At 38.9% G+C, this 21,857-nt stretch overlaps 1 protein-coding gene across 7 annotated transcripts in view; it reads right to left on the reverse strand.

The window, feature by feature from the left end:
- LOC131059757 (D-aminoacyl-tRNA deacylase) overlaps nt 1–21,857 on the reverse strand; it is a 220,881-nt gene that overhangs the window by 88,400 nt on the left and 110,624 nt on the right. For all 7 annotated transcript variants that reach the window (XM_057992795.2, XM_057992797.2, XM_057992794.2 and 4 more), the window contains one exon: nt 4,183–4,235. In XM_057992795.2, coding sequence (XP_057848778.2) covers nt 4,183–4,235 — 53 coding nt within the window. The remainder of the gene's footprint in view (nt 1–4,182; nt 4,236–21,857) is intronic.

A 21,857-nucleotide genomic window follows, 5' to 3' on the forward strand; every position in this document is an offset into this window, starting at 1 on the left:
CTATAATAGCAAACCTCAATAGGTGCACAATAACACCCCAATTTTCCCACTGCAAGTATAAATATCAGGTGAGTCTACATTTGAAAACATAAAAAGTCTGCAGGCATCAGGGTTGAATTTGCAACAAAAGATCAAATCTGCAAAGACAAAGGTCAAATCCACAACTCAGGATTGACCTCACACAAATTTTGAGAGCAACACAGTTCAAATTTTACCCTTCTAGTTTCAATGCATCCTTAGTTGCACTTGATCTAAAGGATAGCAAGCATCATCCCCATTAACCTCCTGTGTAGTAAAGACTATTCAGGTCTTCTCCTAGTTTTGTTGTTGAAGTTGATGGTATTGAAGATTGAGGACTAAATGTATCTCAGATTCTCATGTAGCTCATTTGTTATTGATACATGTATCCCAATCAATAACAGCTACCAATTGGACAGACACATAGCAATTCTGCAATAGAATTAGTAAATAAATACCTTTTTTGATTGTTTCATCTACTTTCTTTGTCTTTATAGTTTTAAAACTCGTGGACTCGCCACGGACTCGCGAGTCCATGGGAGCCACGAGTCGACTCGCCAAGGACTCGCGAGGGGAGTCCGGCGAGTCCATCTGAAAGACTCGCGAGTCTTTTGCAAGGACTCGCGCGAGTCTTTTGCATGGACTCGCGAGTCTTTCAGATGGACTCGCGCGACCCAGAAAAAATGTCATGCAAGCTTTAAAATTGAGTTTAACATGTGAAAAAATTTGGTCTCTCCGTCAGGATTCATATATGGAATATAACATTTAAGTATAAGAAAGAAGAAAGATATTCCATATATACTGTCAGGATGTTTGAGAGTGGTTTCGGACCTCCAGGAGTTATAATGCAAAATCTAGTTTTTGGAGGATTCTTCAATTTTCCAGACTTAGTCAGATTTCAGGATTAGGAAGACATTCCAGACTTAGCCAAATTTCAGGGCATTTGAAGATCAGGATGACATTCCAGACTTTAAGTTATATTCCATATATACTGTCAGGATGTTTGAGAGTGGTTTCGGACCTCCAGGAGTTATAATGCAAAATCTAGTTTTTGGAGGATTCTTCAATTTTCCAGACTTAGTCAAATTTCAGGATCCTTCGACGATGCCCCTTGACCCCAACTTGGGGGCGTTGCCCCCAAACCCTCGTCGAAAAATATAAGGGGAAATTGCGTCGATGGAAGTAAGGAAAATTTAACCTCCGAGTCTGATTAGGCTCCATATAAAAGCATAATTAGCATTGAAGAAATCTTGGTATTATACATTTTAGAGTTAAAAGTTTGAAACTATGAGTATGTGACATGTGTAATGCTTCAATTATGGCTGTTATGTTCTCTAAATGCATTAATTTCTTTATGTTTTTTTGTAAAACTACGGTTTTTTTTTTTGCCGAGTCTTTCACGAGTCCGAGTCCGAGTCCAAATTTTTGGTTTGCCGAGTCCGTGGCGAGTCCGAGTTTTTCAACTATGCTTTATATAACATATATAAATAAGAATAAGATACACAAATCTATTATAGAAATAGTCTCCTTTATACAAACTCATATTTACTATAGTTTTTGATGTATGTTGGTGGAAGACTATACTGTTCAAGTTTCTTTACACAGAAAAGTTCAAAAAATGAGTGCATCAAAGATCAATATACAATTAGAAAATTCTAAGAAATTATGGTCCTTGGACAACAGAATAGGAAGCTTGTACCAATCTTTTCTGGCTTCTATAGTTGTCATGTCAACTAATAAAAGGTAAAACACGGCATACATCAAACATTTCCAATATATTCTGGAAGATCATTAAGCTAAAGTGGTATCTTCATATTCCATGAAGATCTATATGATTCTTCTCCACGCTCAAAGGCGATTTAATGCTCTGCATGAAATCTTTAAAAGACATTTTCTAAACAGATATTACCTTGAATAAGGGAGGAATGTAGGATAGGAGATAGACATAAGCAAAAGCAAAAAATGAATGGCAATCAAAAAAGAAAACTAAGCCACAGCCAAAATGGGAAAACTAGCTTTGATACCACAATGACTGAATTGTTCATTCAGGTAAATTATAAGAAAATGGATGCGCGTAATAGCGGCAAAATTGTTAGCTAAACAATTCAAATCAAAAAAATCATAATGAAAAAAATGATGATATAATACGGGATCCCCTTTTCACAACACTTGAGGGTATATTTGCATTCACCCTTTACCAATAGACACCATTTTATCTAATTAACCATTATCTTTGTTGGAAATAATGTTGCCATTGATGTCAAGAAGGAATTCATTGTCTAAGATTGATGGCAAGCATATTGTCATTGATGTCAAAGGAGTTTTCAATATGAGTAACAGATAAGGGAGATATATGAGAGGGCAATAGCAAATGTGCCACCTTCAAAGGAGAAACACTAATGTGCAGAGATTTAAACTATGATGTAGCAGAGAGAATAATAGCACAAGCTTTGAAATAGACTCACATAATATTAAATGAAGCATATATTCTATGTGGTCATCCACTATTAAATTATTGCAATCAGCAGCCACTGGGAGTTTTGCTTTGCTTTATTAAGAGATAAACATAATCACAAATGGATTGGAAGGAGAGCATCATAATGGCCAATATGATAAAATGGAACTAGCTATCAAAAGCAATATAACTGATCGTTTCTTTGCTAGAGTTCAACATGACTTCAATGAGAATGGTTATGATGTTGTTGACGCTAAATGATGACAATGAATCCTATACCTACAGAACTTCGGAATGAAGATGAGGCTTTGCACAGGGAAATCGATTTAGAAAACGATCAACACATATTGATGATGAGCATGCAAATGCATTGGAAAAGGATCCAAAGATATTTGTGGAGTACTTCTTGCAACACAAGCAGTCAACTTACACAGTTTGTCAAGGAACTAAAATTTGTATTTACTAATGCACAAAGGATCAACCGGAGTGATTAATGTGATTTTGTTTTGAAGCATCCTACTATTTCTTGATACCATGCTGTTCTACACCACAAAGGAAATGGTAATATATTTCTTTATGATCTGTGCCATGATAGAGTGATGTTTGCATCTGCTGAGCCTAACATTGATATGAGCTTGAAACGAAAGAACCTTTGGATTAATTAATGCAAATGAATGTAAAAGGATAACATAATCACAAATAGAGTTTAAGTTATCAAAGGGAGTGCTGAAATTAATTTAAAGATGGCCAACCCTTATTGTAATAATCAAAAGTTGTCTCCCTTGGAAGAAACCGCATCCTCTAAATAAAGAGGCATGAAAATGAGTGGAATAAAAGAAGATGGAATAGAAAGGTTGATGGGATGCAACACAAGGAGATACCATTAGATTTGAAGCAGATTTACAAGCAAAATAAAAAGATCTGAGTATACGCAAAGCAGAAATATATTAAAATGTGTATGTAGATTTGTGAATAAGAAAGTGGAGCAATGAAGAATATATAAGATCTTTCAAAGAGATATATGTGTGGAGCAATGAAGAATATATAAGATCTTTCAAAGAGATATATGTGTGGAGCAAATGAAGATATAATGTAAATATAGAGATCATTCAAATTAATCACGGAGCATGCACAAGTGAGAATATATGGAAATTTGAGGAGAGTATATGCAATTTTGTGAAGGAGGGTATATATGAATAAGAAGAAGAATTTTATGAAGAAGATCAAATTCACTATCAACAATTGAAGAAGTAACATTCAAAAGGTGGAACTTTGATTTTGGAAGTAGGTGCTTCCTAAAGGAGGGATCGGTGTCTCCAGTGGGTTGGTGCCTACACGGTTTTGCCATGGTTTTTTTCCCATAAAGGTTTCCGCGTAAATCGTGTGTTCTACTTGAGTTGCATAATTGTTAGATCTTATGTGAATAATATTGTGCTATTGATGTTATTGTGGTTGTTGAGTTAAAAAGTAAAAGATTGTATTATACTAATTAACTAACCACCCCCCTCCCTCTTAGTATAATTGTGTGCTCATCAATTTTAAAAACTAATGGTTAATTATCAATCCTAATTAACTTCATAGTTGAATATATTACAAGAAGAAGAAAATTTCCTTTTGTTAATTCCTCTCAACAATATTATATCCAACAAAAACTTGTAAAATGAACTGAAGAATGAATACCCTAAGATAAGGTTTGAAAAATCTTTTACCAATGCAACAGTATGTGCAGCATCTTGCCTCTTCCAGTATTCTTCAGTACTGCCTGTTATTGATTATAGATGTCAAATACAAAAAGAGATCAACAAAAAGTCAAGCAATAACATAATTTGTAAAGCAATAACCAAGCTTTCTAGTTGAAAAAAAAAGGATGTATCAAAACATGAATTTAATGAAATAAAATAATTTCATATTTTTTGAATTGAATATCGATTACAGATATCTTGCTCATATGAGGATCAACATTAGACCAATACAAGGTCCTTACAAGCAAACATCTTAGAAATCACCTATGAAAAACCAAGAGTCACCTTAGAAATCCACTTTTATATAAAAACCACCTCCATAATAGAAGCCAATTATCAAAGACCAAGAGTCAACTTAGAATTCCACTTTAGATGTCCCTATGGGGAATTGAACTTGGGTCTTCACAATTAAAACCCAACGTTTTAACCAATTAATCTCAACCCCTTGGACAAATGATGTCATATAAAAATATCAGATAGTAAAATATATGTTATACAAAAGATAATTTCTAAGTGAGCACAAAGATAAGCTAACTAATGAAAAAAAAAATGCAACAATTTCCTACTTACAAGTTTTCAAATCTAATTAAATTTCAGAAGAGTTTTGCCATGTACACCTAAGAAACAAAACAAGAATATAAAAGAATATGAAGAAGAATAGAAAGAACAAGCACAAAGAACAATGGTACCAATATAACTTGAGCAAAAACTCATAAAGGTAAAAACAGCCTCCAAATCACTGAAACAAATGTATTATCAGCGACTATAGGCAACAATACAATATCATGTTTCAAGCTTATAGGAGATCAACACTCTAAATTTGGAGGAATTCTGACAGCATAACCCTGCATAAAATTAAACATAATATCTCCATCCCAAGCCTTGTATATATATGCCAAGGAGAGCCAAGAACCAAGAATGGTTTTCAAAAACCATGAACCAAAGACTAGTTAAGGTCATCATCGACATTCAACCCATGCACCTCAGCTCCAAGTACAACTCTTCCACAAATAGAGTGTAACTCCCAATTGACTTATTTGAACCACAAGACTAATTGGGATCAAAGTTTCTCCCGAGCACTCCATGTAGGTGTCATGTCATTATTACCATTTACATAGCTCTTAAATGAGCTATAAATAGTTGGTCAAACATGCTTGTCATCGTCCACCTAACAACCTCCGATTCAATGACTTAAAACTATTATAGACCAATGACACATGGTGAACAGTGCCCCTATGGAATCAAAGATTCCATCCAAGCGGGATGCCTTTTTTCTGTGTGGGCACATTATTTACAAATATTAAATAATTTTTTCTAAACTTAGGCCTTGCAAGCTGTACAACACACCTAATCCCTTAGTCCTAGCAATCTTCCATGTGGTTGTATACATTACAACACTCATTAAGGTTACTCAACATGGTGAACTAAATGCTAGGGGCTGCTCACATAGCCATCTTACACCATTTAAAATTTGTAATGCTCATAGGCTTTGACAAAGCATCCACACTAATCGCCAAGTTGTCCACCTACTCAACCATAACTCTCTTGTCCTCTAGCATGTCCCAAGCAAGTCATCCTACATAACAATGTGCTTTGTCTGGGCATAAAAGGTAGGTTCCTGCCAAGCTGATGTAACTCTATCACAATAAATTACCGTTATTCCCCACGTCAATGCCAAAATGCCTCCTTACAAGCATGAGTGGCTACCATATACTTTGCCCCTGTAATTAAAAGAACAACCACAACTTTTTGGTTTGCACATCCGATTATTTGCACCACCAATACAAGATTAATATATGCTCAATAGAGAGCTCCTACTATCTACATCTCCCATCCAATCAAAATCCACAAATCCTTGTATATCCATTCTCCTACTCAAAGTCTACTCTTTCTAGTAGGAAATTGAACACTCTAATATGTTTCTAAGACACCTAAAGACTCTCTTTACTGCAGTCCAATGCTTTTTGCCTGGATTGGACACATACCTACTTAGAACTCCCACTACTTAGTCGATGTCTAATTTGGTGCAAACCATAACATAGAAAAGAACTATGTCATAGGGTTCGCCACATTTTATGCATGAAATTCAAAATCCAATGAATTTTAGAAAAACCCAATGAATTTGCTTCATTTCACCCTCAAATTTGTATAAAAAATCGGCTAGGTTTTTTTATCAAAATATATTTTAAAAATACGTTTTCACCAAGATTTTTCGGATTAAAAACATATCATGACCTTCAATGGAGCATAATTTGCACTGCGAGATGTAAATTATTTTTCCTACTTACGCCTTTTGCCAACTCCCTTCTATAGCTATCATTGAGGCATTAGAATTGACCCTCATAGATCAGATATATCATGATATGTATTGGGAACTATACAAATCAAGTATCTAGAAAGATTTTAAATTGTGTTCTTGAAGCTGGACTAACCTCCTCAATTGATTTTAGTAAATGGTATCAGAATTAATAATAGTAGGGAAAATAAAACCCATAGTTAGAAATAAAAATATAAAAAGATTTAAAATTTAAATAAATATTAATAATACTAGGGTTAAAATATTGAGAATAATATCAATATGTAAACAATTAACCCTAAAAATCACATCAATAATTCAGGGAGAGAATGAAGGGGAACCATGGAGAAGTTGCAGGCGATGTTTCAGGGGATGCCGGGATTTCCAACTCAAGGAATCCTAGAAAATCTAGTGCTGAATCAGATTTTCCCTCGATTGAAGTTTCGGAGGAAATCGAGGATGATATTGAACTTGGGAGAGTTTGGCGATTATCTACAGAATTATCAGCCCAAGATTTGACAGAAGAGTAGTTAGGGCTTGGGTGGCGGATCATTGGAGGACCAATGTAATTCTCAAATTTATACCAAAGGGGTTTTTCATTGCAATCTTCACAGAAGAGTCTGAAAAAAACAAGATTATGCAACATGGTATATGGTGGTTTAATAATAACCCGATTTATATGCAACCATGGTTTCCAAACTTTGATCTAGTCCCTCTAGATCCATATGACGAGCCTATCTGGATCAGGTTGTATAATTTACCAATTGAGTATTGATGCTTGGAGAAAATTGGTAGAACTCTATGGAAATTCCTGGGGATTGAGAAAGGTTTGATTGAGAAGGATTCTTGTCTATATGCAAGATTGTGTATAGCGGCAATCAAAAGGGTGCTGCCCAAGATTTTTCTATCTTCAAAAGGGAGAAGATGGGTTCAACAAGTTGATGTTGAGGAGCAGAAGCAATTTTGTTTGTGATGTGGTAGCAGATTTCATTTTGAAAAGGACTGCAGGGCCAAGGGCTGTAATAACAAAAAATGGATCCCCAAGGATAAGCCTAAGGAAACAGTTTCGAAAGTAGTTAAGCCTATGCCGCTTCTTGAAGGTCCAGGGAAGAAGGAATTGAAGAATTCCAGTGCTAAAACTTATCCAGCATTGAACATTGGGAAAGAGATTTCTTCCTCGAGGGTAGAATGTGGCTCTTCCAAATTGATCGCAAGGGAAGAGGACATCGGTTGCAAGGTGGTGCATAAGAGTGTTTCCAACTCTGAAATGTAATGAGTTAGGTTCTGAGGGGGATATGGGAGATGATCTGGATATTATTGATCCCAACAGCCTTAGTCAATCTGCCAATAAACTGTTGGGGACTTTGAAATTGGGGAGAGGTAGAAGAAGCAATAAACAGAAACGAGAAGATAGGGCCAATGAGAAGGGGATCATTAACGTGATTGATTTTATGAAAGTGATTTCTTGGAATGTCAAGGGTTTAGTGACCCTTGGCAAGTGTCGCTTGGTTAAACGTACGTTAGAGAATTGCTCTAATAATGTGGTGTTACTTCAGGAAACCAAGCTCAACCTAGATAAGGCTCTTAGTTTTTTAAAATATTGTGGAAAATGGTAAGGATTTTTTCACGAAGCCAGTGGTTCCTCAGGGGGGTTGGGTATTTTATGGAACCCGCTTTCAGTCAAAATCAACTTGCTGGAATCAAAGGACAATTGAATGTTATGCTCTATCGCCTCCTTTGTTCAAGATTTGGAATTTCCCTTAATCAATCTGCATGGTCCAATTCAAACTGTGGATAAAGCTAAGTTGTGGGAGGAGGTGTTGTTTTGTATTCAGAATATTGAGGGAGATAAGGTTATTGTAGCAGGGGATTTTAATGCCATTTTGGATCTTAGAGAGAAGAAGGGTGGTCTATCCAAAATTAACAGGAGTATGGAAGTCTTCAGAAATTTTCTCTCCCATAACGAGCTTTTGGACATTCCTCCCAAGAATGGCAAATTCACTTGGACTAATTGTAGATTTAATTTCGCCAATATTGCTGAGAGACTCGACCGTTTCCTGGTTGGGGCTTTTTGGTCGGAGGGCGCTCATTCTTTGGTTTCTTCAATTTTACCTATTCGGTTTCGGACCATTCCTCGGTACAATTGGAGGTGGACTTGGGTGTCTTCAACAAGAAGGAATATTTTAAATTTCAGAGTATGTGGTGGAGGGACAACTCTTTCATTGCCAATATTCAACATTGGTAGGCTCAAAGCAACATGGATTCCGGTACTCCCAACTTCCGCTTTGTCAAAAGACTTCACTTTTTGAAGGATAAAATTAGAATTTGGAACCAAGAGAAATTTAAAAATATCTTCCTAGAAAAATTCAAAACGGAGGAGGATCTTAGATTGCTTAATGAGAAAGTTATTCAGGAAGGTATGAAGGATGCAAACTTCACTAGAGAAAAGGAGTTGAAGGAGAGAGTATCAGAACTGATAGCCAGAGAGGAGGTGTACTAGAGAGACAAGTCCAGGGAAATGTGGATAGCCTCTGGAGATTTGAATACTAAATATTTTCATTCTTCAGTTAGAGACAAGAGATCAGCCAACAGGATTAAAGGAGTAACGAATGAGAATGGAGATTGGTGCTCCAAGGCAGAAGCTACGATTGTCCATTTTCAAAAACTCTTAGGAAGTTCGACTGAGGGCAACTGCAATTTATGGGAGGTGACGGAGGTAATTAAAGAGGAGGTGCAGCAGGTAGATAATGATTTCCTTCTCCAACCTTATTCCCTTGAGGAAGTTAAAAGAGCAACCTTCTCTTTACATCCAAACAAGGCCCCGGGGCCAAATGGCTTCACAATTGAATTGTTCCAGAAATGTTGAGAGTTCATGGGGAAAGACATATTGGAGGTGGTGGAGGATTTTAGAAAGGAGGAGGTTTGTTAGGGAAACCAACAATACGGTCATCGCTTTGATCCCCAAAGAGTAGCACTGTGTTTCTATGGCGGATTACAGACCGATTTCACAATGTAATTCTATCTACAAGATCATTTCTAAGGCTATGGCGAATAGGCTCAAGGCCACCATTGGTAGGCTCATCTCAGAGGAGCAGAAAGGCTTTACCCCTGGGAGAGAGATCACAACAGCTGTAATGTTCCTACTTGGGGATTGGATTATTTGGCGTTCAAGTCCTACAAACAAACGTTAGTATACAAACAATATGAAAGATAATTAAACATATATATTTATTTGTGCAATTATACAAGAAAGAATGCTATACGTTATTCTACATATTTAACAAATAATGTTAACTGATTTATTGTATCTATAAAAAAAAGATACAATACTCAGTTGGACCTTACCTGGATTGACCCAACCCTCTATTGAGAAATATTTCTCAGTTAGGAGCAACCCAGGATGTCGTCCTCCTAAGGTCTCTATTTGGGATCTCTATTAATGAGTGAAATCATTAATGTTCTCAAAGCTTGGCAGAGATCCCACCCCTGCTCAAACTTGTCTATCTCTAACATATGCATATGGTTAACCTCTACAATATAATATATATTGTCTCTAAGAGATTCCCTATGAATCTCTCTCTGGATTCCTCTTGGAATCTTGGCATTCAATTATGCCCTCTGGTCTCTATGGCTCCTTTAAAAGGAGCAATCATCGCAGACATTATCGGGGACTTAAATATAATTCTGCTCTGAAATGCCTCAATGATCCCTAGCTCTGTAAATTGCCTCTGAAGCAATCTCTATTTCCTCTGTTTTAATTCTGAGTGTATCTCTACAATCTTATGGTAATTGTTATTTAACATCACTAATATATCACTATTATATTATAATCCTGAGTGTATCTCTGTCTCTAGAAGTGTCATTACAATTCTGAGTGCATCTCTATTGTGCTAATTCTGAATGTATCTCTGCAACATTGATTCTAAATGCATCTCTAATATATTAATTTAGAATGTATCTCTGTTATTTACCGGCTATTCTGCTTTAATTTATCTTGCGGTATGATTCGAATTCCATAACATTATTCATGAAGTATTTCCTACGGTTTAGGGCAAACCACTTACCGTTCACTTGTCGGTGGTGTATCCTGGATATGCTGGGTACGCTCTACTCCTTCCACGGTTTTTGCTTCCAACGTGGCTATCCCTGTTAGCACTATCCCCCCTTTTTCTTTATATCTCTCAATGTGAGGGAGAGGTCATACCTCTTCATCATGTATGCCCTTTGGCAAGGGACACACCCTTTCACCATTAACACCCTTTGAAAGTGTGCAACTCTTCATTATTTCTGCCCTTTGAAAGGGACACAACCTTTCACAATCAGACCTGCACTTCTTATTTAAATCAGATCTGCACTTCTGATTTCCAAGTTATCCCCCTCCCAAATGAGGTTCTCTTCTCCCTTTTATATCTTATTGTTGAGGGAGTCACAACTTTTCCTTCCATGTCTTTTAACCATTCATTAACTTAATTAAATTTTAATTAATTATATTCTTTATATTATAATTTAAATTTTAATTAATTATATTCTTTATATTATAATTTAAATTTTATTTTTATTATTTATTATTAAATTCTACTTCAAAGGGGGGACATTACAACAGCATAATTTTGGTGGCTGAGACTATACATTCAATCAAAGCAAAAAATGCCAAAGGTATGGTGGTCAAACTTGATGTTAGTAAAGCATATGACCGAGTTAATTGGGATTTTCTTTTGTTCGTATTGAAAAAATTCGGATTTGATTTGAGATGGCTGGAATGCATTCGTCATTGTATATCCTTTGACTAAGTTCTTTGTGTTAGTGAATGGTGCAACTAGTGGTTCTTTTCAGGTGACTAACGGTTTGCGTCAAGGAGATCCATTATCTCCTTCTCTGTTTGTCTTGATGGCTGATATTTTGGGAACGAATATCAAAGCCAAGTGCAAGAAAGGTGTTTGGCAAGGTATTCAACTCCACAAGGACTTGGACAATGTTTCTCATTCTCAATTTGCAGACGGCCTGGTGTTATTTGGTGCTGCTACTATCAAAGAGGCTATGGTTATCAAGTCCACGTTGGAAGAATATTGAAACTCAAAGGCTTCGGGGCAACACATGAACCAAGACAAATCCCAGGTTCTTTTTCTCATTCTCAATTTGCAGACAGCCCGGTGTTGTTTGCTGTTGCTACTGTCAAAGAGGCTATGGTTATCAAGTCCACGCTGGAAGAATATTGAAACTCAAAGGCTTTGGGGCAACACATGAACCAAGACAAATCCCAGGTTCTTTTTCTCATTCGCAATTTGCAGACGGCCCGGTGTTGTTTGGTGCTGCTACTGTCAAAGAGGCTATGGTTATCAAGTCCACGCTGGAAGAATATTGAAACTCAAAGGCTTCGGGGCAACACATGAACCAAGACAAATCCCAGGTTCTTTTTCTCAATACAAGCAGAAGCAATCAAAGGCGGATTGCGGATATTCTAAGTTTTTAGATTGCTTCCTTTCCAATTAAATATCTGGGTGTGCCCCTTTTTCCTAGGAGGAACGAGTCATCACTTTGGGAGGACGTCATTAACTCTTGTCTGACAAAGGCTCAAGTTTGGAAAAACAAGTGGCTTTCCCAGGCAGAGAGAATACTTATGATAAAATCGGTTATGTTAGCTATTCCTATTTACACTATGTCCTGTTTTAGACTTTCGGCTAGAGCTATCGGGTCTATTGATAGTTTACTAAAAAGATTCTTATGGGAGGTCCCCAAAGATGCTACAAGGGTTCCATTGATAAACTGGGATATTGCATGTTTGATCAAGGCTAATGGAGGCGTGGGTTTAAGGAAAATGAATCTTCAAAATCTAGCTCTTGGAGCTAAGTTGGTCTGGAAGATCTATAAGTTCCCAAACAAAATTTGGTGTAAAATTATTAGACAGAAGTACTTAAACACAAACAATCCTGAAAGGATATTTACCATGGAAAACTCAGGAAAAGGATCAGAAGTTTGGAAGTTCATCTAGGAGAGGAGGATTATTTTGGAGCACATTACTTGGAAAATCAGTAATGGGCAAAAAGCCAAGTTTTGGTGGGATTCCTGGGGCAGGGAAGTTGCTATTGCAGATCTATTTGATAATCAGGATTGGATTCGAGTTGTTGAACAGATAATGGGGACATATGTTAGGCAAACTATATAGGTGAAGTTAGACATCATCAGCCGATCTGGAGACCCATTGAATTTGAGATAAGTCTAGAGGATGGGCAGAAGCTGCGGGAGACTCTAGCCAAGAGAAGAGTTGTTCCTACTGGGGAAGAAGATTGTGTCGCCCAGCATGAAGGATGGATACTGTAGTGTCCTAAATTGTACCCGGTGCATTTATGACACTTGTGCATGATGCCTAAGGCACTTATGACAACCCTATGATCGAAATTGTAATCATAGGACCTTCATTCCAAGGATCATTGTGCAGCCCTATTAGCCCTTTGGGACCTATTCCCGACGGACGACAGCACGACGCAGGGATGTCCGCGCACTGCGCTAACGTGCCAGAAAACGGTCGGATTTTAAAAGTGTCGGTGACTCAGATGCGCGTCGACGTGTGTCCTTTGGACCACGTCGTTCCGTAACGGCTCTCTGCGCTTGCTTCGAATTAAAAACCCTTTCCAACTCATTTGGAGGGGTTCCCACTTTGGGTTCTTGGCTCTTGATCTTTGCGCTCTCTCAAAAGCTCTCTTTGGCAAGCTCTTGACTCATGCAACATCAACATCAAAAGCAAGCTATCAATACTAGCATCAAGCTTCCCGACCTCGTGGTGGCTTCTTACCAATTCGTCTATCGAGTGGGCTTCATCACACTCGCGGTGTCAAATATCAAGGAGGGTTTGATTTCCAAACTTACTCTCTCTATTTCACTTTCATGCAATGAGTTCTTTGCATTAATAAGTGTATTTACCAATATTCCAATGTTTATTTGCATGCAATAGGAATTAGATTTCTTTTTGCATCTATTTACCAATTTACCAATTTACCAATTTGTTCCAAGTTATCTATTTTCCAATCTATACCAATCTAGTTGTCCGTGGCGGTGGAAACACCTAAGCGTGGGTCTGACTGAGGCAGGCCCCTATACAACCCCAACATTTTCCCCTTCTTTTTGTGTGCGTAGGTATAGGTTTGACCCAATGGTTGGACTCGGAGACATTGCTTTCTGGACGTACAGACGACAGCGCAGTGCGTTGGCGTCCTAAACCCGAGAGCTTCCCAGGTTCTCCATTTGCTCTATCCTTTCTGCTTCATTTTTTTGTTTAAGCGGTTCACAGATTATTTCACCCATATTCTATACATTCTATATTTACTCATTCGTAGTTGGTTAGCTCGTTAGATAGTTAGTAGTTTAGTTGTCTCTGTTTTTGTTCTGCGTTCTGTCCGTAAGAATTAGGCATCTTTGTCTAGCTCTATGTTCCGTCCACCTAGGACACTAGCGCACCATTATGCAGTTCGCAATCTGCACTGCAATCTTGGGTCTGCGCTATCGCCCCGAATACAGAACCTTGCAGAGTTCGTTAGAGGTTTGCCTCGGTTCTCTGACAGATCCAGAGCATTCCTTTTGCTCCTGGCTCAGCGTTGCGCCTGTTCAAAGAGGTAATCGAACGTATAATTTGTCATTGGGGATTCATCTTTCCTAAAGGTGGCAAATTCCATCCGTTACATTTTGGTGAACCCGACGTCAATGATCTAGATGTCGGATCTCTTCCTTTCAGAGTTTAATGCCTTTGATAAGGCATTTTCAAAAGATGATTTCGATAGGTTGGATGAAGTCTTAGACGACTTCCTTGATGCACCTCCTCCAAAAAGGAGTGCGAAGGATGAGTCACCTTCCTCAACATCCTCATGCGAAGAAAAAGCGTCTGTGAATGTCATTGTCGTCTCTACAGCCCCTCAAAGGCCTAAGAGACCTTTCATTCATGTGACATCAGCTAGTCCTTCCCCCAAGAAGGTTAAGTCCATTAATGGAAAGCCTTTCAAAGGAGAAACTTCCGATCTATATGCCAGATTTATGCAATCTAGACAATCGTCTTATAACACCATTGCACACACGTATAACACTCGTAATAACAAGCAAGTTCCTGGACAACAACAACAAATTTTTTTACCACCTTCTCAACCGACTTTTCCTAAGGCACCTGTGTCGGCGAACAAGCGACCGAGTGATTATGATCTTATCGAGCAATTGAACGTTACTCCAGCTAAGATCTCACTATGGGATTTGCTTCAAACCACCCCGATATACCAAGGTATGCTGCAGGAAATCTTGCTACCTTCCTCTGCAAGACCCGCTGACATGAATGCGCTGATGGATCATATTCATGCGGATTTGCCGAATATTACTTTCTATCCACATGAACTTCCGGCTCTCGAGGTGAGGAATCTAGCAGATCCTTTGATGATTATTGTCCATGTGAATGGTGTGGGTATCAGACAAACTCTAATTGATACTCGATTTGCACTTAATGTTTGTGGATTGGACTTGCTACCAAAAATTAAAGTAGATCCAAAATCTTTGGCAGCATCCTCTCTATACATTCGAGGTTTTGACAACTGTGGAAAAACTGTTGTAGGAACTATCATACTGTCCTTGAAGGTTGGACCGGTAACCATTCCAACCCTTGTGCACGTTGTGCCAAGTCCTTTATCATACAACCTTCTTCTAGGTAGGCCTTGACTTCATGCTTTGGGAGCCATTTCTTCTACGCTTCATGGAGTGGTGAAGTTTGTAGTTGATAACCGGGTTGTCACAGTTTGTAGCTATGAAGTTATGTCAAATTGCCCCAGTGAGTCAGGCTACTGCTATGCCCTCGTTTCATAATTGGGTACCAAGCTTATCTTCTTCAGTGATAACTACTTCTTCTGCCACCTCCCCTAAAAAGGAAGAGTGTAAGAAAGAAGAGATCCCTAAGGAAGTCGTTAAAAAGGAGAAGTCATCTGAGTCTCTAACGATTGACACTCCTAAGACAGAAATGCTAGAGCCGCTGCCTAAGCAACGGTCTCCAGTAAAGTCGTCTTCTCCATCGAAAGTCAATGCATGCTTAGGTGACGACTGTGGTTCTTTAGATTTCACTGATTCCCACGTTGGTGAATACAAAGTAGATCTTGTCTACTTGAGTTTTCCAAACATAGCATTCACTTCGGCTACGAAGGATGATTATGCATCCATAAAGCCAGGTGACGCTTACCATGTGGATCATCTTTTCTATACTAAACCACCATCAGGGAAAGAGCTTCAAGAGATCTATGGTCCTAGATACAAGATGGTCTCTCAACTTGGGTACGATGGAAGGGCTTGTGGGCCTAATGAGCAAGTCATTTGGATCCCTTTAGAGGCCGAACCTTGCCACCACAACACTGGACTAGGGTATCGCCATACGGGATGAAAGGCAAAACCATGGTTGATAGTGAACATGATTTCGACCAATCCCCTGCCTCTGTAGCTTGTCCATCCATAACTCATTGATACTAGTGCATCGCCAGCTGAGATTCCTTTGGACTTATTCCCTTCGGAAGAATCCTTGAAGGAATTTCTAGGTGTCTACGAGGAGCTGCCCTCTTATCACCATAAACATCGATTCCCATATTGCTTGAATGCTCAAGCCTACTTTGGAGAATCCGCTGCACAAGGGGCACCTCTTTCCTGTAATGAAGAGCAAATATTTGTGATGTAGAGGTATGGTTCAAACAACTTAAAATGCTCCAAGTTGCTCACTTGCTCAACTGGCAACCCAATCCCTTTCAAAAGAGATTCTCCCAACCAGACCTCACACCTTAATAAGCAACAAATCAATGTCTCATTTCAATTGTTTTCATCCCCATAACCCCCCACTGAGACATTTTACAAAGGCTATCAACTTTGGTTTGTCAACCCCACAGGCAAAGTGCTCAAGCATTGCTCAAATGGCTCACGCCCCTCCAAAATGGTTCTACAAGTCCACAAAGACTCAAATCAAGTTTATTAGGATCCAACAACCTCCAATGATGGTAAACAACCCTCAAATTGGGTTGGTCAAGTCTCAAAGGGGTCAAAGTGCAAAATGGCTATTCTGGCCTACTAGCCCTCAAAAGTGACTTTTTTGGTTTCTCTCCCAAAAACTACAAAGGACCAAGCAATTTTATTTTATTCACCATTAACAAACTAGGACAGCACTTTTTCCAAAAGGGATTGATCTGGAATCTTCTACAAATACCATTTCTTGTAAACCATCAACTAGGCTAAATAGGGCTAAATGAGCACTTTAACAAAGGAACTACCCTTCCAATTGGCAATTTCTCAAAGGCAACAATTGGAACACCTTGGGGAACTCAAAAATTCACCAAATCCAAAGTTACAAGTCTTGGTTTGCATCTGATCAAAAATTATGGGGAAATGTCAAAGTCTTCTTCACCACCATATGCCAGTCACATGGGAATGCCTGGCTTCAAACTTGAAGAAAACTTTCTCCAACCACATTCTCCTGGTCTGAAACCTCTTGAATCTCATAGTACACTCCCAAATCTTCCATCCAACCAAGTTTTAGACTTTTGCCATGATTAAATTGGAAGAAAAGGGAAAGAAAAGGTGAAACCCTTGGTTTATGCCCTTTCACGGGCTGTTTTGGACTAACACACAATAACTCGCTCCAAACTCCACCTCAAAGGCTCTGGTTGGACTCAAAAGAAAGGTATTTCACCCCCCTAACTCCCCATGGAAGAATTTTTCAGTTTGGAGGTCGTGAAATTCCGTACCAACCGAAAGAACAGCAAATTTGCAGGAAATTGCAGTATTTTTTATTGCTTCAAAATGTCAAATTACAAATATCCAACAACAACTACTTCAAATGAGGTTGTTGAGGCATTATATAGCCATCTCAACATGTTCCAACCAAAACAAAGTGGTTGTGAATGTTGGGAACTGATTTTAATAACTTTTAAAAAAGTTGTTCACCAAGTTGGCAACATTTTGTCAATTTTTGACAATTTTGCAATTTGCCAACAAATTAACTTCAAACATAGACCTAGGAGCCTAAACATATTATCTTGGACCTAAATAGACCAAAATACACATAACTCACTAAATCTACACATCCCAAGTCCCTTTGACCATAGTTGACCATAGGGTTTATTAGGACTTTATTTTCAAAACAAAACATGAACATAGGATTCTCAGATCCTTTACAACACCTTGAAACCAAAACATGAAATAATGAAAGAGGAAATGATGAATTCTTAGGCTTGTGCCCCTGCACCAGTTTATTTCTCATCCGAACGACAATAGTGCACTCCTACGCGAGGAGACTACTGATGTTGTCATGAGTGATAAGGTACCCGATAAAATTATAAAGATTGGGAAGTGCTTGTCCCCTGAAAAATCGAAAGAATATTCTGAGTTGTTACACCAATTCCCTAACATCTTTGCTTGGTCTTATGAAAAGATGCCTGGCATTGATGAGTCAATTGTGGTACACAAAATTGTGCTTAGTCCTAATGCTAAGTCGATGAAACAAAACATTCAAAAGATGAATCCTAAGGTAACCTTGTTGGTCAAAACCGAGATAGAAAAGCTCTTAAAAGATGGCTTTATCCGACCTATTGACTACTCGCCTTAGATCTCGAACATTGTACCGATGAGCAAACCTGATGGGAGAATCCGCATTTGCATCGACTTTTGGGATGTGAATAAGGCATCTTATACTAACTTTCCCCTCCTGAATATTGATATGATCGTCGATTCGACCGAGGAGTATGCTTTGCTTTCATTTATGGACGACTTCTTGGGTTATAATCAAATCTGCATTAACCTGGAAGAATAATATAAGACTGCCTTCACGAACCCATGGGGGACCTTTTGCTATGTCGTCATGCCGTTTGGGTTGAAGAATGCAGGAGCAACCTATCAATGAGCAATGACTTTGATCTTCAATGATTTCATCCATAAGATCTTAGAAGATTATGCCGGTGACATTTTGGTAAAATCCCTAGCACGAGGAACACATGTTGAAAATCTACGTCTGGTCTTTAAAAGACTTCGATTATATAAAATGAGACTAAACCCTCTTAAGTGTGTCTTCAGTGTAGACGCAGGAAAACTCTTGGGGTTTATCGTCTCTCGCCGAGGAATTGAAATAGATACAGATAAGATTGATGGTATCGTCAACATTTCTCCACCTAGAAACATCTCTCAGCTTCGTAGTCTACAAGGGAAAATCAAAGCCATCCATCAATTTGTGGCCCAACTGGCTGATCGGACTCTCCCTTTCACACGATTGCCGAAGATGGATGTTCACTTTAAATGGAATGAAGACTGTCAAAAGGCTTTCAATTTCATCAAGGATTACTTGGCTAATCCTCCTATCCTGATGTCGGCTATGTCTGATAGACCTTTCTTCTTATACATCTCCGCTACATCTCACGCTCTAGCAGCATTGCTAGCTGAGCGTGATGATGAAGGTCGAGAGAGAGTTGTCTATTACATTAGTTGTACATTGATAGGTTATGAGACCCGATATTCTACCATAGAGAAACAATGCTTGGCTCTCGTGTTTGTGACCCATAAGCTAAGACATTACATTCTCCACGCAGAGACACAGGTCATTGCCAAAAATGACATCCTTAAGCACCTTTTCACCAAATCTGATCTTTCAAGATGGTTGGCTAAATGGGTAATGCTGCTCTTTGAATTTGACCTGAAGTCAATTAAGGGACAAGATATTGTTGATCAGTTGGCCAGCGCTCCCTCAAGCAAATCTTTTCCCACCCTAGACCTCTTCCTCGACGAGGATGTCTTGATCATTGATCAAGACCCTGTATGGGACATGTATTTTGACGGTTCAAGATGTCAAACTAGTTCCAGAGCAAGTGTAGTCTTTGTTTCACCTGAAGGAAAACCGGTTCCCCTTTCGTTCCGCTTGGAATTTCATTGCACCAATAACATCGCTGAGTACAAGGCCCTGATTGCAAGACTCCATGTCGCGATTGCCATGGTTGTGAAACATATCCGCATCCAAGGAGATTCTAAACTCATTATAAATCAAGTGACAGGTGCTTATCGCGTGAAACAGCTGAAGTTGTCTCAGTATAAGGATTTAGTTCTTACTATACTGAAACAATTCGCTACTTACACGATCGATAGCATCCCCCAGAGAGAAAATCGTCACACGGATGCAATGGCAAGTACGGCTTCCCTTATAGGCCCCGATTTTGGCCAGGATGAGTACCGCTTTGTGGTGCAAGTCCTCCGCTCCCCGGCTGTTTCAGATAGCGCATATCAAGACAATCTCATATGTGCTCATCTCTACTCAGGAGAATGGTTTACACATATATTCGATTATCTAAAGACCGGAAGCTTTCTCGAAGATGCTAGTAAAAGTTCGCGTGTGCGAATTTGGAAATTAGCTACCCGTTATATCCTCTTATTTGACATATTATACAGGAAATCATATAATTTGCAATGTTTAACAAAAGCCAAGATCCCTGGAGGTGGTCATTTTGGTGGTAAATCTTTAGTGTACAAGCTTATTCATATGGGGTACTATTGGTGAACGATGGAGCAAGACTCCTTCGCTTTTGTTAAGAAATGCCCTCAATGTCAACAACACAGCAACTTGATTTGAGCCCCCACACAGGAGCTCCGTGGTCAAGTCTCTCTGTGGCCTTTTCAGACTTGGGGACTAGATATTATTGGTAAAATATCTCCTCCGTCGTCTAAAGGTCATATCTTCATTATTACCGCCACAAATTACTTCACGAAGTGGGTCAAAGCAGTACCACTGCGTTCAACTACCGTTGCCATGATTTGTGGTTTTATCATGGATAACATCATTTCTTGATTCCGTATACCTGCTACCCTCATTTCTGATAACGGTACGTTGTTTATGAACAAGGAGGTCAAGCAGTTCCTCAAGAAGTTCCACATTCAGCATCGCTTTTCCACTCCTTACTATCCACAGTCCAATAGTCAAGCAGAAGCATCTAACAAAACCATCGAGCAGATCTTAGGCAAGACTATCACTAAGCATGGTAATGATTGGCATTCGCAACTGATTTATGCGTTATGGGCCTATCGCATGAGTGTCTGTACGGCTATAGGAACAATGCCCTATGACCTCGTGTATGGCTGGTGCCATCATGCCTCTCGAATTTGAGATCCCCTCTTTGTGTATCTCCTTAAAAGGGGCTATCGATGATGATTCTTATCGCACTCTTCGTCTAAATCAGCTGGAGCTGTTAGATGAGCGTCGTTTGAAGGCCCTCTATCAGAAATCTCAATCTCGTCAATATAACCAAAGTGTGCTTCCTAGAACATTCCAAATAGGTGACCTGGTCCTCTATGAGAACCAAAGAAATGTCAACGCGCCACCCAACCAACGTCAAAAGTTTAGTCCGAATTGGTTAGGTCCTTACATCGTCACTTATGTGTATGGTTTTGGTGCCTATGGTTTATCTTCCATGGATGGCACTCCTCTCAAAGAGCTTATCAACGTTGCGCACCTACGTCGATACTACGCATCCAGTTTATCTTTAAAGATTTCCCAAACCTTGTCTTTCACAGGCAAGAGAAATGATACACCTGAGGGATTTCGTCCCCAAATGCCAAGAAGACTTTCCAGATTTTCTCCAGAAATTAACTTCACAATTTTCAAAAACACCATACCCAAGATGAGTTTCCAGCATTAAATGCATGTATTTATCACTTCCTTTTGGCACACTTCTCAAAACACCAACAATGTGGGATAAATGAAGAATAGAATAAAATAATATTATCCCTTATGTCTCCCAAATAAAAGGGTCACTCTTAATTTATTTTTTCTGACTATAGTCCCAGCATTAAATAATTCATTAAGTTAAATATTTACTTTTAACTTCGGAACTTTTAATAAATTAGACAAATAGATCGTTAACTTCATAAAATGGCAATCCAACTGGAAATAAATGAACCCAAAGAAGTCGGCATAATAAATGCATCAAAAGTTCCATTGCCTTTGCGCTCCTGGTGACTTACTATAAATAGTAAGTGTCTGGAAAATCCATCAAATCACCTCCGTTCGGCCCAAAACTGAAAACACCTAGGCCAATTTCCTCACTAGTCCCTAAAATGTCTTGGTTAGCCCTCAGGACCATGGAAAAATGGGCTAATGACCAATCACCCTGTGACTGCTAAGAAGGGGACATTACAATCAATTGGTGTAGAAGGTCCGAACTAGTGCCCAATGTGTAGAAAAGCAGAAGAGACCGCTAGTCATTTACTTCTTTAGTGCCCATTTGCTGTAGGGTGTTGGGATTGGTTCTTGGAGATGATCGAGTGGCAATTGGCTAGGAATGAAACGTTCTTGGAATTTTGTAGATCCTGGCCT

The sequence above is a fragment of the Cryptomeria japonica genome, chromosome 3 (genome assembly GCF_030272615.1).
Source record: "Cryptomeria japonica chromosome 3, Sugi_1.0, whole genome shotgun sequence".
NCBI lineage: Eukaryota > Viridiplantae > Streptophyta > Pinopsida > Cupressales > Cupressaceae > Cryptomeria > Cryptomeria japonica.